This window comes from Nerophis lumbriciformis, linkage group LG30, assembly GCF_033978685.3.
Source record: "Nerophis lumbriciformis linkage group LG30, RoL_Nlum_v2.1, whole genome shotgun sequence".
NCBI classification, from domain to species: Eukaryota; Metazoa; Chordata; class Actinopteri; order Syngnathiformes; family Syngnathidae; genus Nerophis; species Nerophis lumbriciformis.
The window spans coordinates 21,178,917-21,205,677 of NC_084577.2; the positions used below are offsets into that span (position 1 = coordinate 21,178,917).

A 26,761-nucleotide genomic window follows, 5' to 3' on the forward strand; every position below is an offset into this window, starting at 1 on the left:
ACTGATCATACAGGGAGCGGACTGCCACAATCAGACAGTCCGATACCCCATACTCTCTGAGCACTCCCCACAGGACTTCCCGAGGGACACGGTCAAATGCCTTCTCCAAGTCCACAAAGCACATGTAGACTGGTTGGGCAAACTCCCATGCACCCTCAAGGACCCTGCCGAGAGTATAGAGCTGGTCCACAGTTCCACGACCAGGACAAAAACCACACTGTTCCTCCTGAATCCGAGGTTCGACTATCCGGCGTAGCCTCCTCTCCAGTACACCTGAATAGACCTTACCGGGAAGGCTGAGGAGTGTGATCCCATGATAGTTAGAACACACCCTCCGGTTCCCCTTCTTAAAGAGAGGAACCACCACCCCGGTCTGCCAATCCAGTGGTACCGCCCCCGATGTCCACGCGATGCTGCAGAGTCTTGTCAACCAAGACAGCCCCACAGCATCCAGAGCCTTAAGGAACTCCGGGCGGATCTCATCTACCCCCGGGGCCTTGCCACCGAGGAGCTTTTTAACTACCTCAGCAACCTCAGCCCCAGAAATAGGAGAGCCCACCACAGACTCCCCAGGCACTGCTTCCTCATAGGAAGACGTGTTGATGGGATTGAGGAGGTCTTCGAAGTATTCCCTCCACCGATCCACAACATCCGCAGTCGAGGTCAGCAGAACACCATCCTTGCCATACACGGTGTTGATATATCATATATATATTTTGTGTATATATGTATATATACACACATATATATTTTGTCTTAAATTCTGCAGTTTTATACTAAATTAGGGACTTTTCTCGAAGCTAGAATCAATTATTGTAAGGTTCAAACACTGATGACATCTATTAAACAGACAAGAAGCAAGGAATCATGCAGAGACAGAGTTACATTTTGCTCAATGAGGAGAGACGTATTGGGCTGTACACTTAGTTACAGTTCCAACCTACGCTCTAAGGCACAGCCCACATGCTCCACTATTTATTTGTGAGGTCCCTGGTTACATCACTGAGGCTGCTTCTGAAGGAAGGTGGGTAATTTCAGCAGCCACAGTTAGACACGATATATGATTATTCATGAAATGTAAATGTGCTGATACTCGTGATATCGCCCTGTCTCTGCTTTGTCTGCGTCAAGGCACTCGATGTTCTCCCTTGGCAGTCAGCAGGCCGGGTCTGGACACAAACACTGGTACGAGACGACTCGCAATCTTGGATTGCAAGTTGTCCCTTTGCACTGATAGAAAAATACAATGTGTGAATGTGTGTGTGAATGGGTAAATGTGGAAATACTGTCTAAGCGCTTTGAGTACCTTGAAGGTAGAAAAGCGCTATACAAGTATAACCCATTTATCATTTATTTATTAACTTCAGCACAATTGATAATAACTATAGCAACGGCCTTTAAGCATAAGAGTTGTGTGATAACTTACAAATAATTATTCAAACAATTATTCACTTCTCAACACTTTTTTTCCACTATCAGATCCATGAATTTCTGCCCAAAATATGTTCTAAAAACTGTAAAATCTGCATATCAAACACTATTTGTTGACCCCACCAACTAAAAATCCCTTAATCTATTCAATATTTGGCATCTATATGCACCCTTACTATTAATGCCGAATGGCTTTGCAAGTATTGTCGGTCTAATTATATCAGGAAATACGGCTGGAATAACTTTTGGGATTTTAAAACAATGTAAAATATGCAGAGTGGGGAACATGGAATGAAAACTGAGTGGTACAAAAACAGAAATCAAGACGACTGGAGTCAAGTGTGAATAAATTTAATTTGGGAAATTATTTTGACTGCAAAACATTGTGAAATTTCCTCTTAAATCAGTTGTACTGTGTTCAACTGTGAATGCATCATTTGGTAAGAATAATTTAAAATCATATAAATGAGCCTTTCTGCACAGGGATGTTGAATAATCCCCCGGCTGAACATACCATCAGACAGCGGCTCTCCATGTGATCTCAAACTGTTGATCCACACGGACAGACCTCGCAGTCGCATTTATCGTCAGCTCCTGGCGATGAAACAAAAATACATGTTTAATTAAAAAAGACAGTTTTCAAGAATGCGAGCTGTGAAATACAAAAAATACTCAATTTTACAAAAGTACACAACACTTTATTTTATTGTTTCACTACTTCACACACTGCTAGTTATTTGCCACTTGTACTCCTAGAATTTTTGTTTTTGTATTAAGAGCTATTTATTTTTTATTTTTTTAGCATGAATTAATATGTTTTTGTCTGTTAAAAAAATAAAAAATACAAACCCCGTTTTCATTTGAGTTGGGAAATTGTGTTAGATGTAAATATAAACAAAACACAATGATTTGGAAATCATTTTCAACCCATATTCAGTTGAATATGCTACAAAGACAACATATTTGATGTTCAAACTGATAAACATTTTTTTTTTTTTTTGCAAATAATCATTAACTTTAGAATTTGATGCCAGCAACACGTGACAAAGAGGTTGGGAAAGGTGGCAATAAATACTGATAAAGTTGAGGAATGCTCATCAAACACTTATTTGGAACATCCCACAGGTGTGCAGGCAAATTGGGAACAGGTGGGTGCCATGATTGGGTATAAAAGTAGATTCCATGAAATGCTCAGTCATTCACAAACAAGGATGGGGCGAGGGTCACTACTTTGTCAAAAATGTGTGAGCAAATTGTTGAACAGTTTAAGAAAAACCTTTCTCAACCAGCTATTGCAAGGAATTTAGGGATTTCACCATCTACGGTCCGTAATATCATCAAAGGGTTCAGAGAATTTGGAGACATCACTGCACGTAAGCAGCTAAGATCCCTCAGGCTGTACTGCATCAACAAGCGACATCAGTGTGTAAAGGATATCACCACATGGGCTCAGGAACACTTCAGAAACCCACTGTCAGTAACTACAGTTGGTCGCTACATCTGTAAGTGCAAGTTAAAACTCTCCTATGCAAGGCGGAAACTCGTCGGTTTCGCTGGGCCTGAGCTCATCTAAGATGGACTGATACAAAGTGGAAAAGTGTTCTGTGGTCTGACGAGTCCACATTTCAAATTGTTTTTGGAAACTGTGGACGTCGTGTCCTCCGGACCAAAGAGGAAAAGAACCATCCGGATTGTTATAGGCGCAAAGTTGAAAAGCCAGCTTCTGTGATGGTATGGGGGTGTATTAGTGCCCGAGACATGGGTAACTTACACATCTGTGAAGGCGCCATTAATGCTGAAAGGTACATACAGGTTTTGGAGCAACATATGTTGCCATCCAAGCAATGTTACCATGGACGCCCCTGCTTATTTCAGCAAGACAATGCCAAGCCACGTGTTACATCAACGTGGCTTTATAGTAAAAGAGTGTAGTCCAGACCTGTCTCCCATTGAAAATGTGTGGTGCATTATGAAGCCTAAAATACCACAACGGAGACCCCCGGACTGTTGAACAACTTAAGCTGTACATCAAGCAAGAATGGGAAATAATTCCACCTGAGAAGCTTAAAAAATGTGTCTCCTCAGTTCCCAAACGTTTACTGAGTGTTGTTAAAAGGAAAGGCCATGTAACACAGTGGTGAACACGCCCTTTTCCAACTACTTTGGCACGTGTTACAGCCATGAAATTCTAAGTTAAATATTATTTGCAAAAAAAAAAAAAAGTTTATGAGTTTGAACATCAAATATCTTGTCTTTGTAGTGCATTCAATTGAATATGGGTTGAAAATGATTTGCAAATCATTGTATTCCGTTTATATTTACATCTAACACAATTTCCCAACTCATATGGAAACAGGGTTTGTATATAATTAAATATAAGAACATAATTATTCAAATAACGTATTCTGGTTACCCCCCATATAGACAATTTTGTCTAAAGAGTCTGGAACATCCCGAGGATGCTTAATTTAAGAATTGTAATTTGAATAATACTTGTTTTCAAAATAAAATCCTATTTTGTAGCGCACAAAGAGAAACATCGAGGAAAGGAAATATGGCAATTAAAGGCAATTCTACTGGTTAATAAAGGAGGTGTGTGAAGCGCAGTATGGAGGTATTTGGGCTTCAAAACTATCGATAAAGATGACGCGTTAAACACGAAAGCGCCACGCTGCAAGCGCTGCTTTCAAACATGCCTCACGATAGGTTGCGTTATTAAAGTATTACCACCTATGCTTCAGATCGACGGATAATAAAGTTAACGAGGTCCCCTGCTGTGCACATGTAGATAGGTAAACGCGCATACATCTGCTTGGCTTGATGCCAAATATTTGCGAGTTAAAACCGCCCACGTAGCGCAAAATAATGCAAGTGAAATGACTGAAATGTGTAACAAATTGCTACTATTTTTGTTTCATCTTGAACAATGTGTGTTTTACCTGCTACATGTCGTATTTTTGTAATTTCAGCCATATTGTGTTGTTGATTGTTTATCTTTTCTTAAAGCACAGACCGAGAGTGGTAAACATAAATCATAAAGCATAATGCCAATAAAGCTTTCTCTTCTATTATAACCTAATCGTAGATTACAGCAGACTATATGTAATATGGAAAATTGTATATTGTTATTTGAGTGTAACAAAAAAAGGCCAATGTGTTTATTGCCTTTAATTTTTATTTTAATCTTCTAAATTTGTTTGCTTGGCTTGATGACAAATATTAGAGAGTTAAAACCGTCCACGTAGCGCAAACTAATGCAAGTAAAATGACTGAAAACTGCTAGTATTTTTGTTTCATCTTGAACAATGTGTGTTTTACTTGCGATATGTCGTATCTGTGTAGTTTCAGCCATATTGTATTTTTCTTACAGCACAGACCAAAAAGTGGCAACCATAAATCATAAAGCATAATGCCAATAAAGCTTTCTATTCTATTATAACCTAATTCTAGATTATGGCAGACTATATGTAATACGGAAAATTGTGCAACAAAAAAAGGCCAATGTGTTTAATGCTTTTAATTTTTATTTTAATCTTCTAAATTTGTCTGCTTGGCTTGATGACAAATATTAGAGATTTAAAACCGCCCACGTAGCGCAAACTAATGCAAGTGAAATGACTGAAATTTGCAACAAATTGCTACTATTGTTGTTTTATCTTGAACAATGCATGTTTTACCTGCTACATGTTGTATTCATGTAGTTTCAGCCATATTGTATTTTTGATTGCATTTTTCTTACAGCACAGACTAAGAGTGGCAACCATAAATCATAGAGCATAATGTCAATAAAGTTTTATATTCTATTCTAACTTAATCCTAGATTATGGCAGACTACATGTAAAATGGAAAATTGTAAATTGTTCTTTGAGTGCAACAAAAAAGCCTTACACTTGTATTTTAATCTTCTAAAATTGTTCTTTGAGTGCAATAAAAACCATATATTAACGTATTGTAAGATTTTTTTGTTAAAATGAAGCCAACAATGAAATGTTTTTTGTGGTCCCTTTTATTTTGAAAAGTATAAAAGTATCAAAATACATTTTGGTACCGGGAACAAAATATCAATAGTATCAATGCACAGTCAGAGTCAGCTACATGAACCACAGACAAGTCTGTAAAAAGCATCATGTGCTGGAAACTGCTCCGGTGACGAGTTACTGTAAATACTTCACAATCCTCCAAACAAAATCAAAGTTAGGAATGGAATAGTTCTGCACTTCATAGCTTATCTACAAATAAATGTAATTATTTCCACTTCATCACCGACCTCAGTCAATTCAACAATTTCTCCTCCAAAGACCTCATCTCTTCTAAGAATTCTGATCACTATGCCTGCGACCTACCACCTGATTATTAGAGACTGTCCTTTATCTTAATGAAGTGAGTTCAGATCCTGTTTTGGTAAACATTCATCTTACTGAAGTGTCCTTGACTAAGACCGTTTTGCATTGCTGTGCGTTAACTTGACCGTTGAACCTTAGAAGACGTCAACGGCCAAGGGAAAGTCGGGTTACATTTTTCCGTTGACATGAGAAAATAAATAGCTCCGTCCTTGGTACAAAGTACGTGTGCGTAATTTTAAAACGTAAAACAAACTCTAATTATATAAAAAAACAAAGCCATTGATTGTGATTGATCATAGTCAGAGATGTGAATTAACTTCAGTTTCTATGTGGACTAGTGTTGTCCACATAGTGTAATTAAAAATTATTCCGATACTTTTCGGTACTTTTCTAAAAAATTGCATTATTGGCTTTATTTTAACAAAAAATCTTACGGTACATTAAATATATGTTTCTTATTGCAAGTTTGTCTTTAAATAAAATAGAGAACATACAAGACAAATTGTCTTTTAGTAGTAAGTAAACAAACAAAGGCTCCTCATTTTGTTGCTGACATATGCAGTAAAATATTGTCATTTTCCATTCAATTATTTTGCCAAAATTATTAAGGACAAGTGGTAGAAAATGAATTATTAATCTACTTGTTCATTCACTGTTAATATCTGCTTACTTTCTCTTTTAACATGTTCTATTAAAATGTAATAATCACTTATTCTTCTGTTGTTTGGATACTTTGCATCAGTTGCATCTGCGGTCCCTTCCAAGGTTTCTCATTGTATCCCATCGAGTTGAGTTTTTTCTTGCCCTGATGTGGGATCTGTCTTTGTGTCTTTGTGGCTTGTGCAGCCCTTTGAGACACTTGAGATTTAGGGCTATATAAATAAACTTTGTTTGATTGATTGATTGATTTTTCCTCATGCTCTTTCGGCATTTTCTCAAGCATCTTGGGGAAAACATCAGTAGAAGAGGACACACAATAGAAAACTAGCACATTAGCTTCTTTTTCTCTCGTTTTTAAACACCGGTGTGGGGGGAGGTGTGGCCAGCGTGCCTGCAGGAGCAAAGGTCACCGCCTCGGTCTATGGTGCTGAGGACGAGCACCATCGGATCGGGGTTGACGGCGAGACACAGCTGACAGGTGATTAGATTTCACAGGTGGTACGTGTTAATCTAATCATCTGTTGTCTTTAACAGTAAGGGGCCGAGAGCAGGGGAAGAGAGAAAGACTGGGAGAGACTGAAAAGTCACGGACTTCTGAAAATACATTTTGATTCATTGTTGAGCTTTAAAACTTAGTTAAAAACTGAACGCCTGGCTTCGGTGACGTGTGTACAGTGGAACTGCTAGAAAGCAACTTCTACAACCGGGTCAACTCTTCTTTCCTTGTTTTCCTGAAGGTTCTGATTCAGTCTTTTGCCCCTTAAGGGTGCTCCTGATATGGCTAGAGTTTTTAAACACAATGCTTATTTCCCGATATTCCCATAATTTGGAAATGTGTGCTTTCTTTAGTTGCATTGCTCCAACCTGCAACAATGCATCTGGCAGACACATTTGATCGTTCCTTCGAATTCCGCGCAAAAATAAAAACAGCGATTTTTGGTTGAAGATGCTATCAAAACACATGCAGTCTTCTGTAGGTGACATCAGCAGGCTGACAAAAGCCTAAAATCATCAGTGTTTATTTTTAGGTCCAGAACTATGAAATAAGTGCAAATATTGCCAGAATTAGATGGGCCCTTTAGGTTAAGTTAACCCTTTAGGTTAGGTTAATAGTTAATCTAGGTCTGTACCATGGCTAAGTCGTATTATGAAAGCCTTATTTGTGTTTATTTATTACACTGTCCCTTGACTTTGAAAATATTTCGGAAGGAAAAAAAAAATACATGAACAGTAAAGACAAGTGGTAGTATAGAAGCATAGTATTTGTTGGTTTGGCGCCAAAGTATTTTTTTTGCGAACGTCAAATGTTTATGTGTAAAAGTACTCACCTGAGTCTCAGCATTATACCGATGTGTCAAAGAATACGAGTCTCCGGCCACATCCGTCAGAGTCACATTCGTGATGGGAGCACTGCCCGTCCCCCACACTTTAACTACCCCCAGGATCAAATGGTCAGCTACAAACAAGCCATTTTGGTCAACCTTACTCAACAAGGTGTTCTGGAAAATGGGAAAAGCAAAAAAAATACAAATAAACGAGATGAGGAGAAAAGCAGTTTGTTGTTCAAAGGTGAAGAGGTTCAGTAAGCGCGATTGAAAATCCTCGTTCCGGTCACAATTCTCTCGTCCGACATGTGTTCGAATAAAAAAGGTTAACCAGAGGTTTGAATGTGTCTGTGTAAAAAAAAAAAAAAAAAAAAAAAATCACTGTTCGTGATTGCCCCAACGGAATTCGATGGGGTTGAGGTCAGGAGTCCAAATTCCACCCACATCAATTCTTTCAACTAAAGATAAACTGTCTTTTGAACAGAATCTGAAAGACTATTTTCACACAGTTGGAATTCATTTATATTCCAGCAAGTCTTGGAATGTTCAGATGGGTAATGCACAGCTTTCTGGAATAATGTGCGACCAGTCACTATATATATTCATATATTCATATATATATATATATATATATATATATATATATATATATATATATATATATATATATCTGTATATGTATATATATATATATATATATATATATATATATATATATATATATATATATATATGTATATATATATACACACACATATATTTATACATATATACATATATATATATATATATACATTTATATATACATTTTTATATATATATATATATATATATATAAATGTATATATATATATATATATATATAAATGTATATATATATATATATATATATATGTATATGTATGCATATATATATATATATATATATATATATATACATACATGCATATATATATATATACATATACATTTGTATATATATATATATATATATATACAAATATACATTTATATATATATATATATATATATATATATATATATATATATATATATATATATATATATATATATATATATATAAAGCAAAAATATATGATGAAACATTCAAACCATTTTTTAAATAGAAATACATACTAATAATAATGATTTCAAAGCAAGTTATCCATCAAATTGTGCAATGTAAAAGTAGCAATAGATTTCATGGTAAAATTGGGAAATTTACTGTGGTTTTTACAGCATTTTTCTCTTTACTGTAATAAACTGTACTGTTTTTACTGTAATGAACTGTGGTGTTGTTTTGGCATTAACAGTAATTCACCGAAAAATCTACAGATGTTCACTTGCAGTAAAAAAAAACAAAACAAACAAACTGGCAGCTCAGATGCTGACATTTTACTGTGAAATTGCAGTTTTTTTTATTTACAGTAAAAAAAACATGTACATTTTACAGTAAAATTCTGGCATCTGAGCTGCCTTTTTTAATTTATTTTTTTTATTTACCATAAAAACAACAGTACTGTTTTTCCAATACACACTACATTTTTTGGTGAAATTACCATATTTGTTTTTTTACATTTTAGTTTAAAAACAACTCTGCTAATAAAATTCATTAAAAACAATTGTGTAATAATAGAAGCGGCCCTCTGGGGCCGAACATAACCGCAATGTGGCCCTCAGTGAAAACGACTTTGACACCTCTGGTGTAGTACATACAAGACCCCTCTGTAGTAGGTTCCACTCTCCTCACAGTGCAGGGTCCTTTTTTAAACGAGCATAAAAGTTAGCATAGTGCTCCCTCCCTCAGAGGAGAGAATGTTTGCAATTCAGTGAATTGCCTCGAGCAAAGTTGAAGGTCACTAAAAAAAGCCTCCTTCATGGCTCGAAGCCACATTCTTATTTTTCTCTTCCACTTTTTAATGTATACAAACTTTTTTTATTTTTTATTAAGTAGGTACCAGCATCCTCTTAAAATAGAATCCAGTGTTCTGAGATTGCAAAACTTTTTTTTTTCTCAGTCCAAAACTCCTAGAGGAAGGAACACACACACACACACACACACACACACGCACACGCACACACACACACACACGTTTACGTTCAGTGTCATCCAAAAAGGCATGCGATGTGCTAATCTGCAAGGCAGCTTTGGCCTCGTTGCCCAACTTATCCTCATCTCCTCACATCTGCCTGTTCACGCACACACGCACACACACACACACACACACACACACACACACACACACACACACACACACACACACACACACACACACACACACACACACACACACACACACACAGACGCTTTCTTGCTTTTCCTCCTCCCCTTGGCTGTCAGACAGTGTGCCTGCTTTATCGCTGTGTGAAATTGCTTTGGAATGAGCCTGATGGTAGGCAGAGGACAGCCACAGATGTTTGGCACTGGTTGCCGTATGTGTGCACCACGCAGTGTGCGTACGACGCCTGTGTGTGTGTGTGTGTGTGTGCGTGTGTGTGTGCCTGCGAATGTTTGGGATTAAATGCATGCTCATTAATGTGTGTCTGCGTGTGTGATTGTGCGCCTTTACTCGGCCGAAAAGAGGAACGGGTCTGGGTTAGTCCCATTAGTCCCACTGATCGGTGACTTTTTTTAATGCAGGGCCTGCCGAGCACACACTAAAACATGTCGGCTTAAAAAATAACCCAATTTTAACCCTGGTTCAGAAAAGGACGAACCCCTAATTTGAGTTATTTTAACTCAACATTTTGGGTTAATTTTTTCAACCAAACTTTTGTGTTGATTTATTTAAGCCAAAAGTTGAGTTATGATAAAATAATGTTGGGTTATTCCCAACCAGACTATTGGGTTGAATTATTTAACCAAAAAGTTGTGTTATGATAACTTAATGTTGGGTTATTCCCAACCAGACTATTGGGTTGAATTATTTAACCCAAAAATTGAGTTATCGTAACTCAATGTTGGTTGATTCATAACCCAACTATTGGGTTCAATGTATTTAACACAAAAGCTGAGTTATGCTCACTATAATTTTGTGTTATTCCAAATCCAACTATTGGGTTGCACAATTTAACGCTCCTTGACCCAATGGTTGTTTAAAAGGACGAACATGTTATTTGAGTTACGTTTGTATTTAATTTTTTTCAACCCACATTTAACCAAAACATATAGTTATGATAACTTAATGTTGGGTTATTCCCATCCAAACTATTGGGTTGAATTATTTAACCCAAAAATTGAGTTATGATAACTTAATGTTGGGTTTTTCCCAACCAAACTATTGGGTTGAATTATTTAACCAAAAAGTTGAGTTATGATAACCTAATGTTGGGTTATTACCAACCAAACTATTGGGTTGATTTATTCAACCCAAAAGTTGAGTTATGATAACTTAATGTTGGGTTATTCCCAACCAAAGTATTGGGTTGAAATATTTAACCCAAACATGGGGTTATGCTAATTTAATGTTGGGTTATTCCCAACCAGACTATTGGGTTGAATTATTTAACCAAAAAGTTCAGTTATGATAACTTAATGTTGGGTTATTACCAACCAAACTATTGGGTTGATTTATATAACCCAAAAATTGAGTTATGCTAACTCAATGTCGGTTGATTCATAACCCAACTATTGGGTTGAATTGATTTAACGCAAAAGCTGAGTTATGTTCACTGCAATGTTGGGTTATTCCAAACCCAACTATTGGGTTGCGCAATTTAGCGCTCCTTCACCCAATAGTTGGTTAAAAGGACAAACCCCTTATTTGAGTTATTTTAATTTTTTCAACACAACTTTTGTGTTGAATTATTGAACCCAAAAGTTGAGTTATGATAAGTTAATGTTGGGTTATTCCCCAAAAAACTATTGGGTTGAATTATTTAACCAAAAAGTTGAGTTATGACAACTTATTGTTGGGTTATTACCAACCAAACTATCGGGTTGATTTATTTAACCCAAAAGTTGAGTTATGCTAACTCAATGTCGGTTAATTCATAACCCAACTATTAGGTTGAATTTATTTAACACAAAAGCTGAGTTATGCTCACTATAATGTTGGGTTATTCCAAACCCGACTACTGGGTTGCGCAATTTAGCGCTCCTTGACCCAATAGTTGGTTAAAAGGACGAACCCGTCATTTGAGTTAGGTTTGTATTTAAATTTTTTCAACCCACATTTTGTGTTAAACTATTTAACCAAAAAATTTAGTTATGATAACTTAATATTGGGTTATTCCCAACCAAACTATTGGGTTGAATTATTTAACCAAAAAGTTGTGTTATGATAACTTAATGTTGGGTTATTCCTAACCAAACTATTGGGTTGAATTATTTCACCAAAAAGTTGAGTTATGATAACCTAATGTTGGGTTATTCCCAACCAAACTATTGGGTTGATTTATTTAACCCAAAAGTTGAGTTATGATAACTTAATGTTGGGTTATTCCAAACCAAACTATTGGGTTGATTTATTTAACCCAAAAGTTGAGTTATGATAACTTAATGTTGGGTTATTCCCAACTAAAGTATTGGGTTGAAATATTTAACCCAAACATGGGGTTATGATAATTTAATGTTGGGTTATTTCCAACCAGATTATTGGGTTGAATTATTTCACCAAAAAGTTGAGTTATGATAACTTAATATTGGGTTATTCCCAACCAAACTATTGGGTTGAATTATTTAACCCAAACGTTGAGTTATGCTAACTCAATGTTGGTTGATTAATAACCCAACTATTGGGTTGTATTTATTTAACACAAAAACTGAGTTATGCTTACTATAATTTTGTGTTATTCCAAACCCAACTATTGCGTTGCACAATTTAGCGCTCCTTGACCCAATAGTTGGTGTAAAGGACAAACCCGTTATTTCAGTTATTCTAATTTTTACAACCAAACTTTTGTGATGAATTATTTAATCAAAATTAATGTTTTTAAGATACTTGGTAAAAAAAGTAGCTAAACTACCGCCAAGCTACTGGAAGATGTAGTTAAGCTATGTAGCTTAGCTACATATAGCTTGTCACTGCCCATCACTGCTGGTTGGTGTGTCTGCACATGTTCAATGAGTGAATTTAATGAGTAGTAGTTGTTTAGAAATGTGTACTTCTGACTTTGTTTTGATCAAACGATTGTATTTAATGACGCAGAATAAGGAATTAGCATATTCTACGGCCCATAGGGGGCACTGGATTGATTATAAGGCGCACTGCCGATGAGCGGGTCTAGTCAGGTCTATTTTCATACAAAAGGCACACCGGTATAAGGGGCCGTTAGGGACATTATTCCGAATTACCTCTTACATACACTACTGAAATGCTCTCACATAAACATCTGAAATGTTTTTCTCTCACACACTACTGAAACACTCTTATACACACTACTGAAATGCTCTCACATAAACAACTGAAATCTTTTTCTCACACACACACACAAACTACTGAAACAAGAAGAAGTTTATCGACTACAGTGTCCGCACGGACTACAAAGGCGGACGCGCGCAAATTTTTAGGACTTATGCAGATCCCAAACACAGATCAGCAGGTACCAGCAGGTAAGAAAAGTTGCTTTTGCGTAATATTGCGGAACAAAGCGGCAGATGATATGTCTTACCTTATACACACACCATAATAATACTCCTATGTTGAAGCACAGTACAATCCATCAAGCGGTGTGGCTTCATAGCTTACCAAAGTCGTACTAAAACATGTTGATAGATTTTTGAGCGCCATGTGTAATGTTCTATACTTTCAATGGAACAAATAAAATGTTGGTGTTGTTTACTCGAGTCATATTGCGGTCCACACGTATCTCTTATGTGTGACTGCCATCTACTGGTCACACTTATCATTACACCATGTTCCAAATAAAATAGCTTCGAAGTCAGTAAGCACAACCAAAACGCACACATTTTCAGGACTTATGCAGACTCCAAATACAGATCAGCAGGTACCAGAAGGTTAGAAAAATTTCTTTTGCATAATATTGCGAAACAAAACGCCAGATAATATGTCTTACCTTATACACACACCATAATAATACTCCTATGTTGAAGCACAGTACAATCCATTTAGCGGTGCGGCTTCATAGCTTACCAAAGTCGTACTAAAACATTTTGATAGATTTTTGAGCTCCGTGTGTAAATGTTCTATATTTTCAATGGAACATATAAAATGTTGGTGTTGTTTACTTGAGTCATATTGCAGTCTACACATACCTCTTATGTGTGACTGCCATCTACAGGTCACACTTATCATTTCCCCATTTACCAAATAATATAGCTTCGAGGTCGGTAAGCACAACCACAAATATTCCATATATTAGGCGCACCGGGCTATAAGGCGCACTGTCGAGTTTTGGTAAAATGAAAGGGTTTTTAGTGCGCCTTATAGTCCGAAAAATAAATATTGCTCACTGTCAATAGCAGTCAACATAAATACATTGAAAAATTTAAAGGTGATATCGGCCAGTGTCACTCATGGATGATCGACATCGGAACGGGCAGTTTACAACCTTTAAGCATAAATAAATACTGTACTACTGTAAAGTGAACCCTGGGCGTGTTACTTATGTGAGTAAAGTCAGCACCTTCAGAATAAAGTAGGTACATCCACGCGTCCTCATGCGCCGCCGCAGACATAACGCCACGCTGTGCACCACCTGCAGCGCAGACATGGCATCTGGAAAGCCGAAGCTCACGGATTAAAAGATAAATGTGACGCGCGTGCCGCTCAGGTCTTTTCCGACGCAGTCATTTGCAAAACACAACTCCTTTATAGTTCCTCGTTAAAGAATCTGAGCTATTTTACCTTGAACGTCTTGTCTGCCACTGACATTTAACAAAGTGTCGTCCCTCTAAAAGTAAAAGGTAATAAAAAAGCGTTTGCTTTCATAATATTATTCCCCAGTCAGGCCTGTCAAGATATTGATAGGATGTACAGGAAGGCTCTTTGTGGGTCTCTGCTTCAGCGTTATTAGAGATGGCAGCGTTGGTCTATTTACTGCGGCGGGGGCCAAGCGTCCGCTCATTTTTATATAGAGTTGTTACAAAAGGAGATTAAATCCGCCGCGTGGCTGTAAAGCTGAAATGTTTTGTATGTCATGACGACGACGACGAAGCTTTAAAATGCCACATCTTTTTTTTTTTTTTAACCGAGTCATCACCTGCATTGTTCTAAATCAGGGGTCTCAAACTCTGTTTACTAGCCTTCCCATTTTTTTTCTAACCACTTCTTGCAGCAGCTATAGTGACCTTGACCTATGGTAGGCCTCGCCGTACAACATTATGAATGCCAAATTGAAATTTATTATTGCATATTTTTAAGCTTCAGCTTGCTTATAGGAAGCTGCTCCTTGAGTTGCCCCAAAGTTGTCATGTTCTGTGGTCTGGATTTTGTTTAGTTATGTTATGTTTGTTTAAAACGCCAATAATTCCTGTTTTTACGCTCCCTTGTTTGGTCACCATGACAACTGATTAGTTTTACCTGTCCTCATGTGACTCACGCACCTGTTTCAATCATGACATTATTATTTAAGCCTGTTTTGCCAGTTAATCGTCCTGGCGACATTGACATTGTTAATTTCTTGCTCTGCCCATGTTGGATCAACTCTGATATTCTGGTTTTGCTCTGTCCATGCCATAGTTCTTGCCACGTAAGTTTTTGTTTATTCAAGCCACAGTTTAGTGAGCCAAGTCCCCCTCCCGCCCTCCCATGACTCTTGATCTTGCTTAGTTTTTTGGGTTTTTTTTGGACATCTGGGATCTGTCCTTAAGGTGGGGCTCTGTCATGTTATGTGGTCTGGATTTTGTTTAGTTATGTTCTGTTTGTTTAAAACTCCATAGTTCCTGTTTTTGCGCTCCCTTGTTAGGTCACCATGACAAGTGATTAGTTGCACCTGTCCTCATGTGAATCACGCACCTGTTTCAATCATGACATTATTATTCAAGCCTGTTTTGCCAGTGAGTCGTCCTGACGACATTGACATTGTTCATTTCTTGCTCTGCCCATGTTGGATCAACTCTGATATTCTGGTTTTGCTCTGTCCATGCCATAGTTCTTGCCACGTAAGTTTTTGTTTATTCAAGCCACAGTTTAGTGAGCCAAGTCCCCCTCCCGCCCTCCCATGACTCTTGATCTTGCTTTGTTTTTTTTGTTTTTTTTGGACATCTGGGATCTGTCCTTAAGGGGGACTGTGTCATGTTCTGTGGTCTGGATTTTGTTTAATTATGTTATGTTTGTTTAAAACTCCAATAGTTCCTGTTTTTACGCTCCCTTGTTTGGTCACCATGACAACTGATTAGTTTCACCTGTCCTCATGTGACTCACGCACCTGTTTCAATCATGACAATATTATTTAAGCCTGTTTTGCCAGTGAGTCGTCCTGGCGACATTGACATTGTTAATTTCTTGATCTGCCCATGTTGGATCTACTCTGATATTCTGGTTTTGCTCTGTCCATGCCATAGTTCTTGCCACATAAGTTTTTGTTTATTCAAGCCACAGTTTAGTGAGCTAAGTCCCTTTCCCGCCCTCCCATGACTCTTGATCTTGCTTTGTTTTTTTTGTTTTTGTTGGACATCTGGGATCTGTCCTTAAGGGGGGACTCTGTCATGTTATGTGGTCTGGATTTTGTTTAGTTATGTTCTGTTTGTTTAAAACTCCAAAAGTTCCTGTTTTTACGCTCCCTTGTTTGGTCACCATGACAACTGATTAGTTTCACCTGTCCTCATGTGACTCATGCACCTGTTTCAATCATGACATTATTATTTAAGCCTGTTTTGATAGTGAGTCGTCCTGGCGACATTACTCCGTCCTTGCTCTTTTCAGGATAGTTCCATGCTTCTATTCTTGTTCAGAGTTCATGCTGCTCTGCTCATGTCACAGTAAGTGTTGTTTGTTTTTCATAGTTTACGTCAAAGTGATAGTTTTGTTTCCTTAGCCAAGTTGTGCCTCCGCTGTGAGCGCTTTTTGTTTGTACCCTTTTTTGAGTAAAGATTAAATCATGTTTTTACCTGCAATGCCTTGTCCGGTCAAGTCCGTTCGCATCTTGGGAAAACAATCCTCGCAGTAAGCTGCGTAAAAGTCCACGCCTTGACAAAAGTGTGTTAGTTGTGCTGTAATCCAAGGTTTTCTTGACTATTTATTAGAGATGTGCGATAATATCAGACTGCCGATACTATCGGCCGATAAATGCTTTAAAATGTAATATCGGAATATATCGGTATCGGTTTCAAATGTTTTATTTATTTATTTATTTTTGTGTCCGTCCAGCCTCTCAGGCAAATCGTATAGTTGATGTAGATACTGTTATACAGTATGCCAGGCAGTCTTGCACTAAAGGAGGACTGTGTTATTGTTTACTTTATTACTCTAGTATACTCTGGACCGAAGCTGAGTGCCTTCAATGTTTTTTTAGCTGTTGTTTTTTTTAGGCATATTTCAAAAAAACTAAAAAATAATGCACTTTGTGAAAGTCAAAGTATAGTACTTCCCATAGTTGTAGTGGGTTTCAGGGAGAGCATGTCCCAAATTCCAAGCTGCTGCTTTGAGGCATGTCAAAAAAAATAATGCACTTTGTGACTTCAATAATAAATATGGCAGTGCCATGTTGGCACTTTTTTTCCATAACTTGAGTTGATTTATTTTGGAAAACCTTGTTTTATTGTGTAATGCATCCAGCGGGGCATCACAACAAAATTAGGCATAATAATGTGTTAATTCCATGACTGTATATATCGGTATCGGTTGATATCGGAATCGGTAATTTAGAGTTGGACAATATCGGAATATCGGATATCGGCAAAAAAGCCATTATCGGACATCTCTACTATTTATGCATAGACTTTTAGCCCAGGAAAATTGGAATTATTGTGCTTTGTGCTGTGTTCTCTTCTTCAAAAAGTAGAAATCGACCAATAATTGGCGACGATATGTGTCAATTTGACGTATATTGTCCTGTTTTTCCTTTACATCAGCAGATACAATATATACACATATGATACCAGTATTAAGTATCAAAAAAGACTAAATAATTAGTGAAGTAGATAAATAATAACCACCGCTGAAGCACCAGACTTGTTGCCCTGCATGAGAAATGGTCCCTTTGTGCAGGAGCCCATTTTTTTTAAAATTAATTTAAAAATAGCAATTTCCGTATTTTTCAGACTATAAGGCAAACTTAAAATCTTTTAATTTTCCCCATGCCTTATAACCCGGTGCGTCTAATGTACGGAATCATTTTGGTTGTGCTTACCGACCTCGAAGCTATTTTATTTGGTACATGGTGAAATGATAAGTGTGACCAGTAGATGGCAGTCACACATAAGAGATACGTGTAGGCTGCAATATGACTCAATTAAACAACACCAAAAGTTTATAAGTTACCATTGAGAATATAGAACATTACACATGGCGCTCAAAAATCTGTCAAAATGTTTTATTTAAATGTTTGCAACATTTCAGGGTTCCCAACAAGAAATATTACTATGTTTTAAACCCATGAACTGCACTAAAATTTTATGAAATTGTATCATTGTTTACACAATAAAAATGCATCACATGCCACCCTTTTTAAAAGTATTTCTAATCCATTGTTATTGTACAATTGTTACACAATTCACTCTTACCACATATTTTTAAGAGGGAAATTCAATTTTACCAAATTAGCGTATTTTCCGGACCATAAGGCGCACTAATTATTATTATTTTTGTTTTTCTCAAAACTCAACAATGCGCCTTATAACCCGGTGCCCCTAATGTACGGAATGATTCTGGTTTTGCTTACTGACCTCAAAGCAATTGTATTTGGTACACGGAGCAATGATAAGTGTGACCAGTAGATGGCAGTCAAACATAAGAGATAAAGTATGTGTAGACTGAAATATGATGGCAATATGACTCAAGTAAACAACACCAAACATTTATATGTTCCATTGAAAATATAGAACATTACACGCGCTCAAAAATCTGTCAAAATGTTTTAGTACGACTTTGGTAAGCTATGAAGCTACACCGCTTGATGGATTGTACTGTGCTTCAACATAAGAGTATTATTATGGTGTGTGTATAAGGTAAGACATATTATCTGGCGTTTTGTTACGCAATACTATGCAAAAGCTAATTGTCTTACCTTATGGTACCTGCTGATCTGTACTTGGGATCTGCATAAGTCCTGAAAATGTGCGCGCGTCCGCCTTTGTAGTCCGTGTCGACACCGTGGTCGATGAGTGTGGAGGGGGCCGTGGTTTGCGAGCCTGCCGCGGAGCGGGGTGTGTAAGGACCGGCCTCGAAGCCAGCGGCAGGTGAGTGGATTGCCCAGCTGGGGCTGGTTATCTAATCACCTGTCGCCTTTATTAGCAGCAGCCGGGCCGAGATGGGGTCGGAGTTGGAGCCAGAAAGCAGAGACACGAAGGACTGAAAAGTCTGAAATATATACTATTGAAAAGCAAACCATACTGGTGCATGCAAATAAAAGACTTGATCCAACCTGTCTACCGCCTGTCTACCGGGCTCCCGAAGATCTGTCGGCGTCAGGAGAACCCACCACAAGAGGGAAACTTCCACAATAAGTTTCTTCTTTTTCTCCAACTTCTTCTTATGGGACATTCATCCTCCGCTGTTGCCATTTGTAATATAAAGTAGTGTAAAGTTCTTACTTATATCTGTCAGTAAAGTGAAGTGAAGTGAATTACATTTATATAGCGCTTTTTCTCAAGTGACTCAAAGCGCTTTACATAGTGAAACCCAATATCTAAGTTACATTTAAACCAGTGTGGGTGGCACTGGGAGCAGTTGGGTAAAGTGTCTTGCCCAAGGACACAACGGCAGTGACTAGGATGGCGGAGGCGGGGATCGAACCTGCAACCCTCAAGTTGCTGGCACGGCTGCTCTACCAACCGAGCTATACCGTCCCAAACTCGCCATGAAAGCGCTAAAACATACCGGTGTAGTGAGTTTACATTATTTACCCAAGGAACTTTAGTTATTAGAGAGTTCCGGTCGGACGTTTTTTCACGGGACACATTTGTTGTTTCCGGATGAGGAGATGCTAGGCCGTTATTGATTGAAGTAAAGTGTGAAAGTCATTAAAACAGTTAGCTCCATTTTTTGACACTTCTTCCACTCCCGTCCTTGCACGCTACACCGCTACAACAAAAGGTGACGGGGAGAAGACGCTGCCGAAGGTGAGCCACGTAAGCTATGAAGCCGCACCGTTTGAGACTGTACTGTGCTTCAACATAAGAGTATTATTATGGTGTGTGTATAAGGTAAGACATTATCTGGCGTTTTGTTTTGCAATATTATGCAAAAGCAACTTTTCTTACCTTATGGTACCTGCTGATCTGTACTTGGGATCTGCATAAGTCCTGAAAATGTGCGCGCGTCCGCCTTTGTAGTCTGTGTCGACACCGTGGTCGATAAGTGTGGAGGGGGCCGTGGTTTGCGAGCCTGCCACGGAGTGGGGTGTGTAAGGACCGGCCTCGAAGCCAGCGGCAGTTGAGTGGATTGCCCAGCTGGGGCTGGTTATCTAATCACCTGTCGCCTTTATTAGCAGCAGCCGAGCCGAGAACCCACCACAAGAGGGAAACTTCCACAATAAGCTTCTTCTTTTTCTCTATCTTCTTGTTATGGGACATTCATCCTCCGCTGTTGCCATTTCTAATATAAAGTAGTGTAAAGTTCTTACTTATATCTGTCTGTAAACTCACCATGAAAGCGCTAAAACATACCGGTGTAGTGAGTTTGCATTATTCACCCAATGAACTTTAGTTATTAGAGAGTTCCGGTCGGACGCTTTTTCACGGGACACATTTGTTGTTTCCGGATGAGGAGATGCTGCTCCGTTATTGATTGAAGTAAAGTCTGAATGTCATTAAAACAGTTAGCTCCATCTTTTTACACTTCTTCCCCTCCCGTCTTTGCACGCTACACCGCTACAACAAAAGGTGACGGGGAGAAGACACTGCCGAAGGTGAGCCACGTAAATCAAGGTGTAATATATCGCTACCCCAAATAACAATAATAAAGAAAGAAAGAGTTGCACAATATAGTATAAAAGAAACATAGTATAATATAGCCTATGAACTCACCGATTTCACAGCCATGGAGGTCTGCAGATATTGCTTCTTTCCAACAGTGTCTGAGGAGATAAGAGATGCAAATTAGATTACAGACATATTTGAAATACAGTACCTTGGGATATCCCGGCTTATGGTTTTATGGGTAGACGACGTCCCCACCACGAGCTGGCGTAGCAAATGTCACATTCAACCCCGTAAGATCCGACCAAAACATGCTGTAAGCATTAGCTTGGAGCTAAATATCGACGCAACGTTGCTTTTCCAAACACGGGAATGCAGAAAGTGAGCGTGAAGGACGGCGCTGAGAGGAAGTGGATGATATTTGTGAATCAAAGAAGGAAATCATCAAAAAAACATGACAGACAACTTGATGACGCAGGTAGTCTGCATCATACTAAAGCGGAATGAGTTGATAACGCCAGCAAAAGACGTTGAAATATCATCTAAAGGGCAGATATTTATCTATGAACATATGGGGAAGCTGCTGATGGTGTGTTTGACGGAATGTTGTACATTATTATTACATTACTTGGTAAAACTACAGTGGCAGTGTGTAGTACATTCGAGTGCATTGATTCTCAAACTGAAGTACTCAGTGGTGCGCCAAATATTTTACTTAGTTAAATATTGTTATGACGTGACTCGACAAATAATCGAAGGTTTAAAGGCTACAAACCGACTACTATAACGCCAAAATAAACAATTAGGACACAAACAGACTTTATTTAAGTGCAGTCTTTTATTTTACCATATTCAAAGACGACGTCACTGCTCAAACCGTGTTTAATGGTAAAGTGGACAGAAACATTAAATATACTTCTGCCTTGTTTTTGATGAATACTTAGGCCTACTACGTTACTGTATTTTAATGTTGGTCAATATGGCGGAACTTGCAGGGAGAGCCACATGTGTTCTCTTAAACACATTTTTATTGTATTGTTTTTAAATACATTTTTTTATATAAAGTTGTTTTTTCATTTTAAAATAAATTGTAAAATTGTGCTGTTTTTTTAGGGGGGGAAAGCACCTATTAAAACCAGTTTAAATGGGACGCCGTTTTGCAATTTGAGTTTTTCAAGGGTCGGTCACAGAACCACTGCGTCAAAAATAAAAAAAATAAAAAATAAAAAATATCCATCCATCTATCCATTTTGACCTTGGGGGTCCAACTTTTCCAGTACAGAGGGGCCCGGGGCCACACTCAAATGTTTACACGGAATGAGTAATCTTGGTATTTAACAATTATGTCTAACCTACTTACAGTTTACAACCTTGTCTAATGGCTTAGGTCTGGCTGACTACAAAAAAAACAACTAATTAAATATACTAAAAAAAAAGAGACTCATTAAAACTGATGAAAACAATCTTATATGTAATTATGCAGTACTAAAATAAATACATTATAACTAAATTAATAATAAAATAAAATAAAATGTGTGTTGAATACAGTAAACCAAGACTATTCAACTGGCGGCCTGCGGGCCACATTCGGACCCGCCGAACAACACCCAAACAGGCTTGATGAAACCATTCAAACTAGGGTTGCTCAGGTATGCAGTACTCCCGCCACCCCGCAGGGGCAACAGCGATGCATGTGTGTCACAATGAAGCAGCAGTGGGTGAGTATAAGAAGATCGACTAAATAAATCGGAGAAAAAAAATCAGACCCTTTAACAGCAAAATATGATTGTATTGAAATTGCCGACTTTGTGATGTCTTTTGCATTCGTGGTCATGTTTTTTTGGCTGTTTAACTCTGGCGATCAAAACTGGTTAATACATTTTACACTGAATTTGACCAGGAGAGGGCGATAAAGCTACACCTTAGGTTGAACTGTGTTAAACCACATGTGTGCAATGTTTGTTGTGTGTATTAACATCAAACCTTCTATTTTATTTATGTAGAAAACACAATGGACGTTATACTTTTGAATAGTTTATATTTTTAGTCTTATAAACTTAAATAAAGGAAGACGTGTGAAGAAACAAAACTGAGGAAGAAAAATAGTGCGAATACATCAATCATAAACAAAACTTAGCTTCTGTTTCTTCACGCTGTTAACTATCTGTCTAGCTGCGCGCGCAGTGAGAAAGGTGATGTGTTTACTTCGTAAATAAGTAAACGCAGTCTCAAAGGAAAATAACCTGTGGAGACACTTTCTAAAGAAACATCCAAATGTTGATGTTTGGCCCCCGAGCCCCTCGGCTCTTGAAACTGCGGCCCTCTTCATTATGTAGTTGAATAGCCCTGCAGTAAACTGTAAAATGTTTTAGTGCAAATGACAATACAGCTTCACCACTTTAGTCATATTTTTTGCGCATAATAAAAAATTCTCTATGACTCTTTTTGTTTAACAACGTCATTACTGCCACGAGTGGTGAAAATGTGTATTACAACTAAGAACCGTTGCGGCCTATATGGACGACAGCTGAGAAAGAGAGAGTTTTTGGGGCCCTGGCCCTGTGGCTAAGAAAAGCTGCTGTACATAAAAAGGTTTCTGTGAAGCAATCAGGTTTGGTCAAAGTTTGAGCTGGGCCCAAGCAAAAATAAGTAGGCAAATCCATCAAAGAATGAAGCCTGCTAAAAATAAAAAATTAAATGCCCCCAAAAGATGAAAACTGCAAAAAAATAAACTTCTTTGCTCTAAATTGTAGTGTTGTCCCAATACCAATATTTTGGTACCGGTACAAACATTATTTTGATACTTTTCGGTACTTTTCGATACTTTTTTAAATAAAAGGAACCACAAAAAATTGCATTATTGGCTTTATTTTAACAAAAAATGTTAGGGTACATTAAACATATGTTTCTTATTGCAAGTTTGTCCTTAAATAAAATAGTGAACATACAAGACAACTTGTCTTTTAGTAGTAAGTAAGCAAACAAAGGATCCTAATTTAGTCTGCTGACAAATGCAGTAACATATTGTGTCTTTTATCATTCTATTATTATTATTATTATTATTATTATTCATTTTAAATTATTAATTATTTTTATTATTCATTTAGCTGTTGGCATTTGCAGTAACACATTGTGTCATTTATCATTATATTATTATTATTATTAATTTGTAATTATTAATTATTACTATTATTAATTTAGCTGCTGACATATGCAGTAACATATTGTGTCATTTTCCATTCTATTATTTTGTCAACATTATTAAGGGCAAGTGGTAGAAAATGAATTATTAATCTTCTTGTTCATTTACTGTTAATATCTGCTTACTTTCTCTTTTAACATGTTCTATCTACACTTCTGTTAAAATGTAATAATCACTTATTCTTCTGTTGTTTGGATACTTTACATTAGTTTTGGATGATACCACAAATTTGGGTATCAATCCGATACCAAGTAGTTACAGGATCATACATTGGTCATGATCAAAGTCCTCATGTGTCCAGGGACGTATTTACTGAGTTTATAAACATAATATAAATTTTTTTTAAACAATGTTGTGACGCCAAAAAATATCGACGTAATCATAGTAGTATCGACTAGATACGCTCCTGTACTTGGTATCATTACAGTGGATGTTAGGTGTAGATCCACCAATGGCGTTTGTTAACATTTTGACGCCGGTGAGCTACGGTGTGTAGTGAAACATGTTTAGCTATTCCTCGTCCTGCAGGGATGATACTTGTAAGAAATTTACTTTATTCGTCGCCATGGAGGCGAGGATTAGGGATTTAGAAGTAGCTACAACACTGTCGACTGCGGCTGGACATTTCAGTGTTATAACTTCACCTTTATTGTTACTTTTTAAGCCGTCCGTCTACACACTGTGTCTGCTTGTAAGTACTCTGTGATTGTGCACTGCCGAACATGCTCGTCTGCTCGTAAACCAGCAATGTCATGACGTGGGGGACCGGTACTTTTCAGAGGCGGTATAGTACCGAATATGATTAATTAGTATCGCAATACTATACTAATACCGGTACATTGTCATTGAACATGTATCCATGTTAATTTAGTTATTCATTTAGTTCAGTTTTACAGCTCATTTTCTTTAAGCACTTAAAGCTGTTTTTTATATATCACAACAACAAAAAAAGCAAGCATTTATCAGAGTGTCCGCTTTTATACGCACTGTCCATTACGCGGTGAAAACAGTAAGCTGTCAAACGATGCATGAAATCATCTAATTACAGCATATTCAAGTAGTACCTAGAATAATGGCCGTAGGAGTGACTTAAGCAAATAATGGAGCGCCGCACTGCTTTACTTAATGAAAGAAGCGTAATTAATTAGTTATGCGGACTCGTGGATTGAACGAAAAGGGGAGGACGGGAGTGATAAACAAGCGCGCGTCCGACGGCATGACAGTTAAATGCATTTCCCGGCATTGAATCTCAAACAAAACGCAGGTAATAAGTCGCTTAAGTGAGTGGAAAAAGCAAACAACACAAGACAAATGAGGGCCCCGGCTGTGAGAGAGCGAGAAGGGAGGAGGGAGAGGCGTAGACGTGGGGAATTAATTTAATAACATCTTTTTTTTTTCTTTTTTTTTTAAATACATCTTTTCTCCCGGCTTTGACAAAAACTGATGATTTTATGCTAATAACTGTAATAGCGCTATAATAGAGGTAATTAGCAGGAATAGGAGCTGACATATTATCCACTCGTGTACAATGTCTTTTTTCATCATTGTTGCCCACGTTTTCTACATAGTTACCCCAACGTTATGAAGTCAATTAGGTGTGGTTATACCTACCCCCGGTGCCGCCTCGCCGTTCAACGACCGCTGTGATGTCGCACCGTTGACCTTTAACTCACCTATTCCCTCCCCGTCGTCCCAGAAGAAGGATCCTTGCGCGGTCCCGGCGTCGCTCAGGGCAACGATCAGTCCCAGAGGATTCTTGCGGCTAAAAAGGGGAGCGTTGGTGAGGGTTAGTCGGAGTGAAGGACACCTGCTATATTTATATTTTGGCTGGCGGGGACCCGCCACGTGGCTGCTGTCTCTGCGTGACTTATTATCTCTCTCAAGCTTACTAGACGCAGCCATGCCATTCACAACAACCTTCCATAAAATATGTGTAAGTATTGCTTAACCCAGTGGTCCCCAAACTACGGCCCGCCGGCCGGATCTGGCCCGCTAGCGTCCAAAATCCGGCCTGCCGGCATCCAAAATCCGGAAGTCCCAAGTTAAAAAATATGCACAAAAAAATGCTATGTAATAAATGTTTTTTTTTTTTTGTTTGTTTTTAATTTTTTTTAATATGTCCTTTCTAGTCCATTTTCAACCGCTTGTTACTCTCAGTGTCTCTGAGCCGCTCAGGCAAATCATATTGTCTATATATATATATATATATATATATATACATACATATGTCAAGACTTGGTCCTTGGGTTTAGTTTTTCCAGAAGGCAACGGAAAGTTGGCTCGGGCGAGACGGGAATGTGAGTACATTTTTTAAATTTTTTACACTAACAAAGGACAAAAAAAAGAAGCAAACAAAAGGCGCGCACAGTGGCGGAGAACAAACTATGAAACCAAAAAGACTATAGCACAAAGGCAGAAACTGTGGACAATGAAACACACTAACTGTGGCATTAATAAACAAAAACTTACTTGGCATGGACTAAAGGAGCAGCATGAACGATGGACATGACAACAAGTGTCAGAATGTGCAGAGCATAAAGTGGGATGTCGCCAGAAAGACAAACAGAAAACAATGAACTTAAATACTACAGACATGATTAGTGAAAACAGGTGCGTGACTCAAAACGTGAAACAGGTGCGTGACGTGACAAGTGAAAACTAACGGTTGCTATGGTGACAAAACAAACAAAAGTGCACAAAAAGTCCAAAAACAAAACCGAACATGACTAAAACAAAACATGATCACACAGACATGACAACATATACACACTATATATATATATATATATATACATATGTATATATACACACTGTCTAT

General features: G+C 37.8%; 1 protein-coding gene across 1 annotated transcript in view; it reads right to left on the reverse strand.

Annotated features, from left to right (window-relative positions):
- Positions 1–1,793: 1,793 nt before the first annotated feature.
- Positions 1,794–26,761, reverse strand: part of si (sucrase-isomaltase) — a 217,565-nt gene continuing 192,597 nt past the window's right edge. Inside the window, exons 44-47 of the mRNA XM_061925793.1 lie at positions 25,617–25,705; positions 20,850–20,899; positions 7,763–7,933; positions 1,794–2,025 (exon numbers count right to left, since the gene is read on the reverse strand). Coding sequence (XP_061781777.1) covers positions 1,948–2,025; positions 7,763–7,933; positions 20,850–20,899; positions 25,617–25,705 — 388 coding nt within the window. The 3' untranslated portion in view covers positions 1,794–1,947. The remainder of the gene's footprint in view (positions 2,026–7,762; positions 7,934–20,849; positions 20,900–25,616; positions 25,706–26,761) is intronic.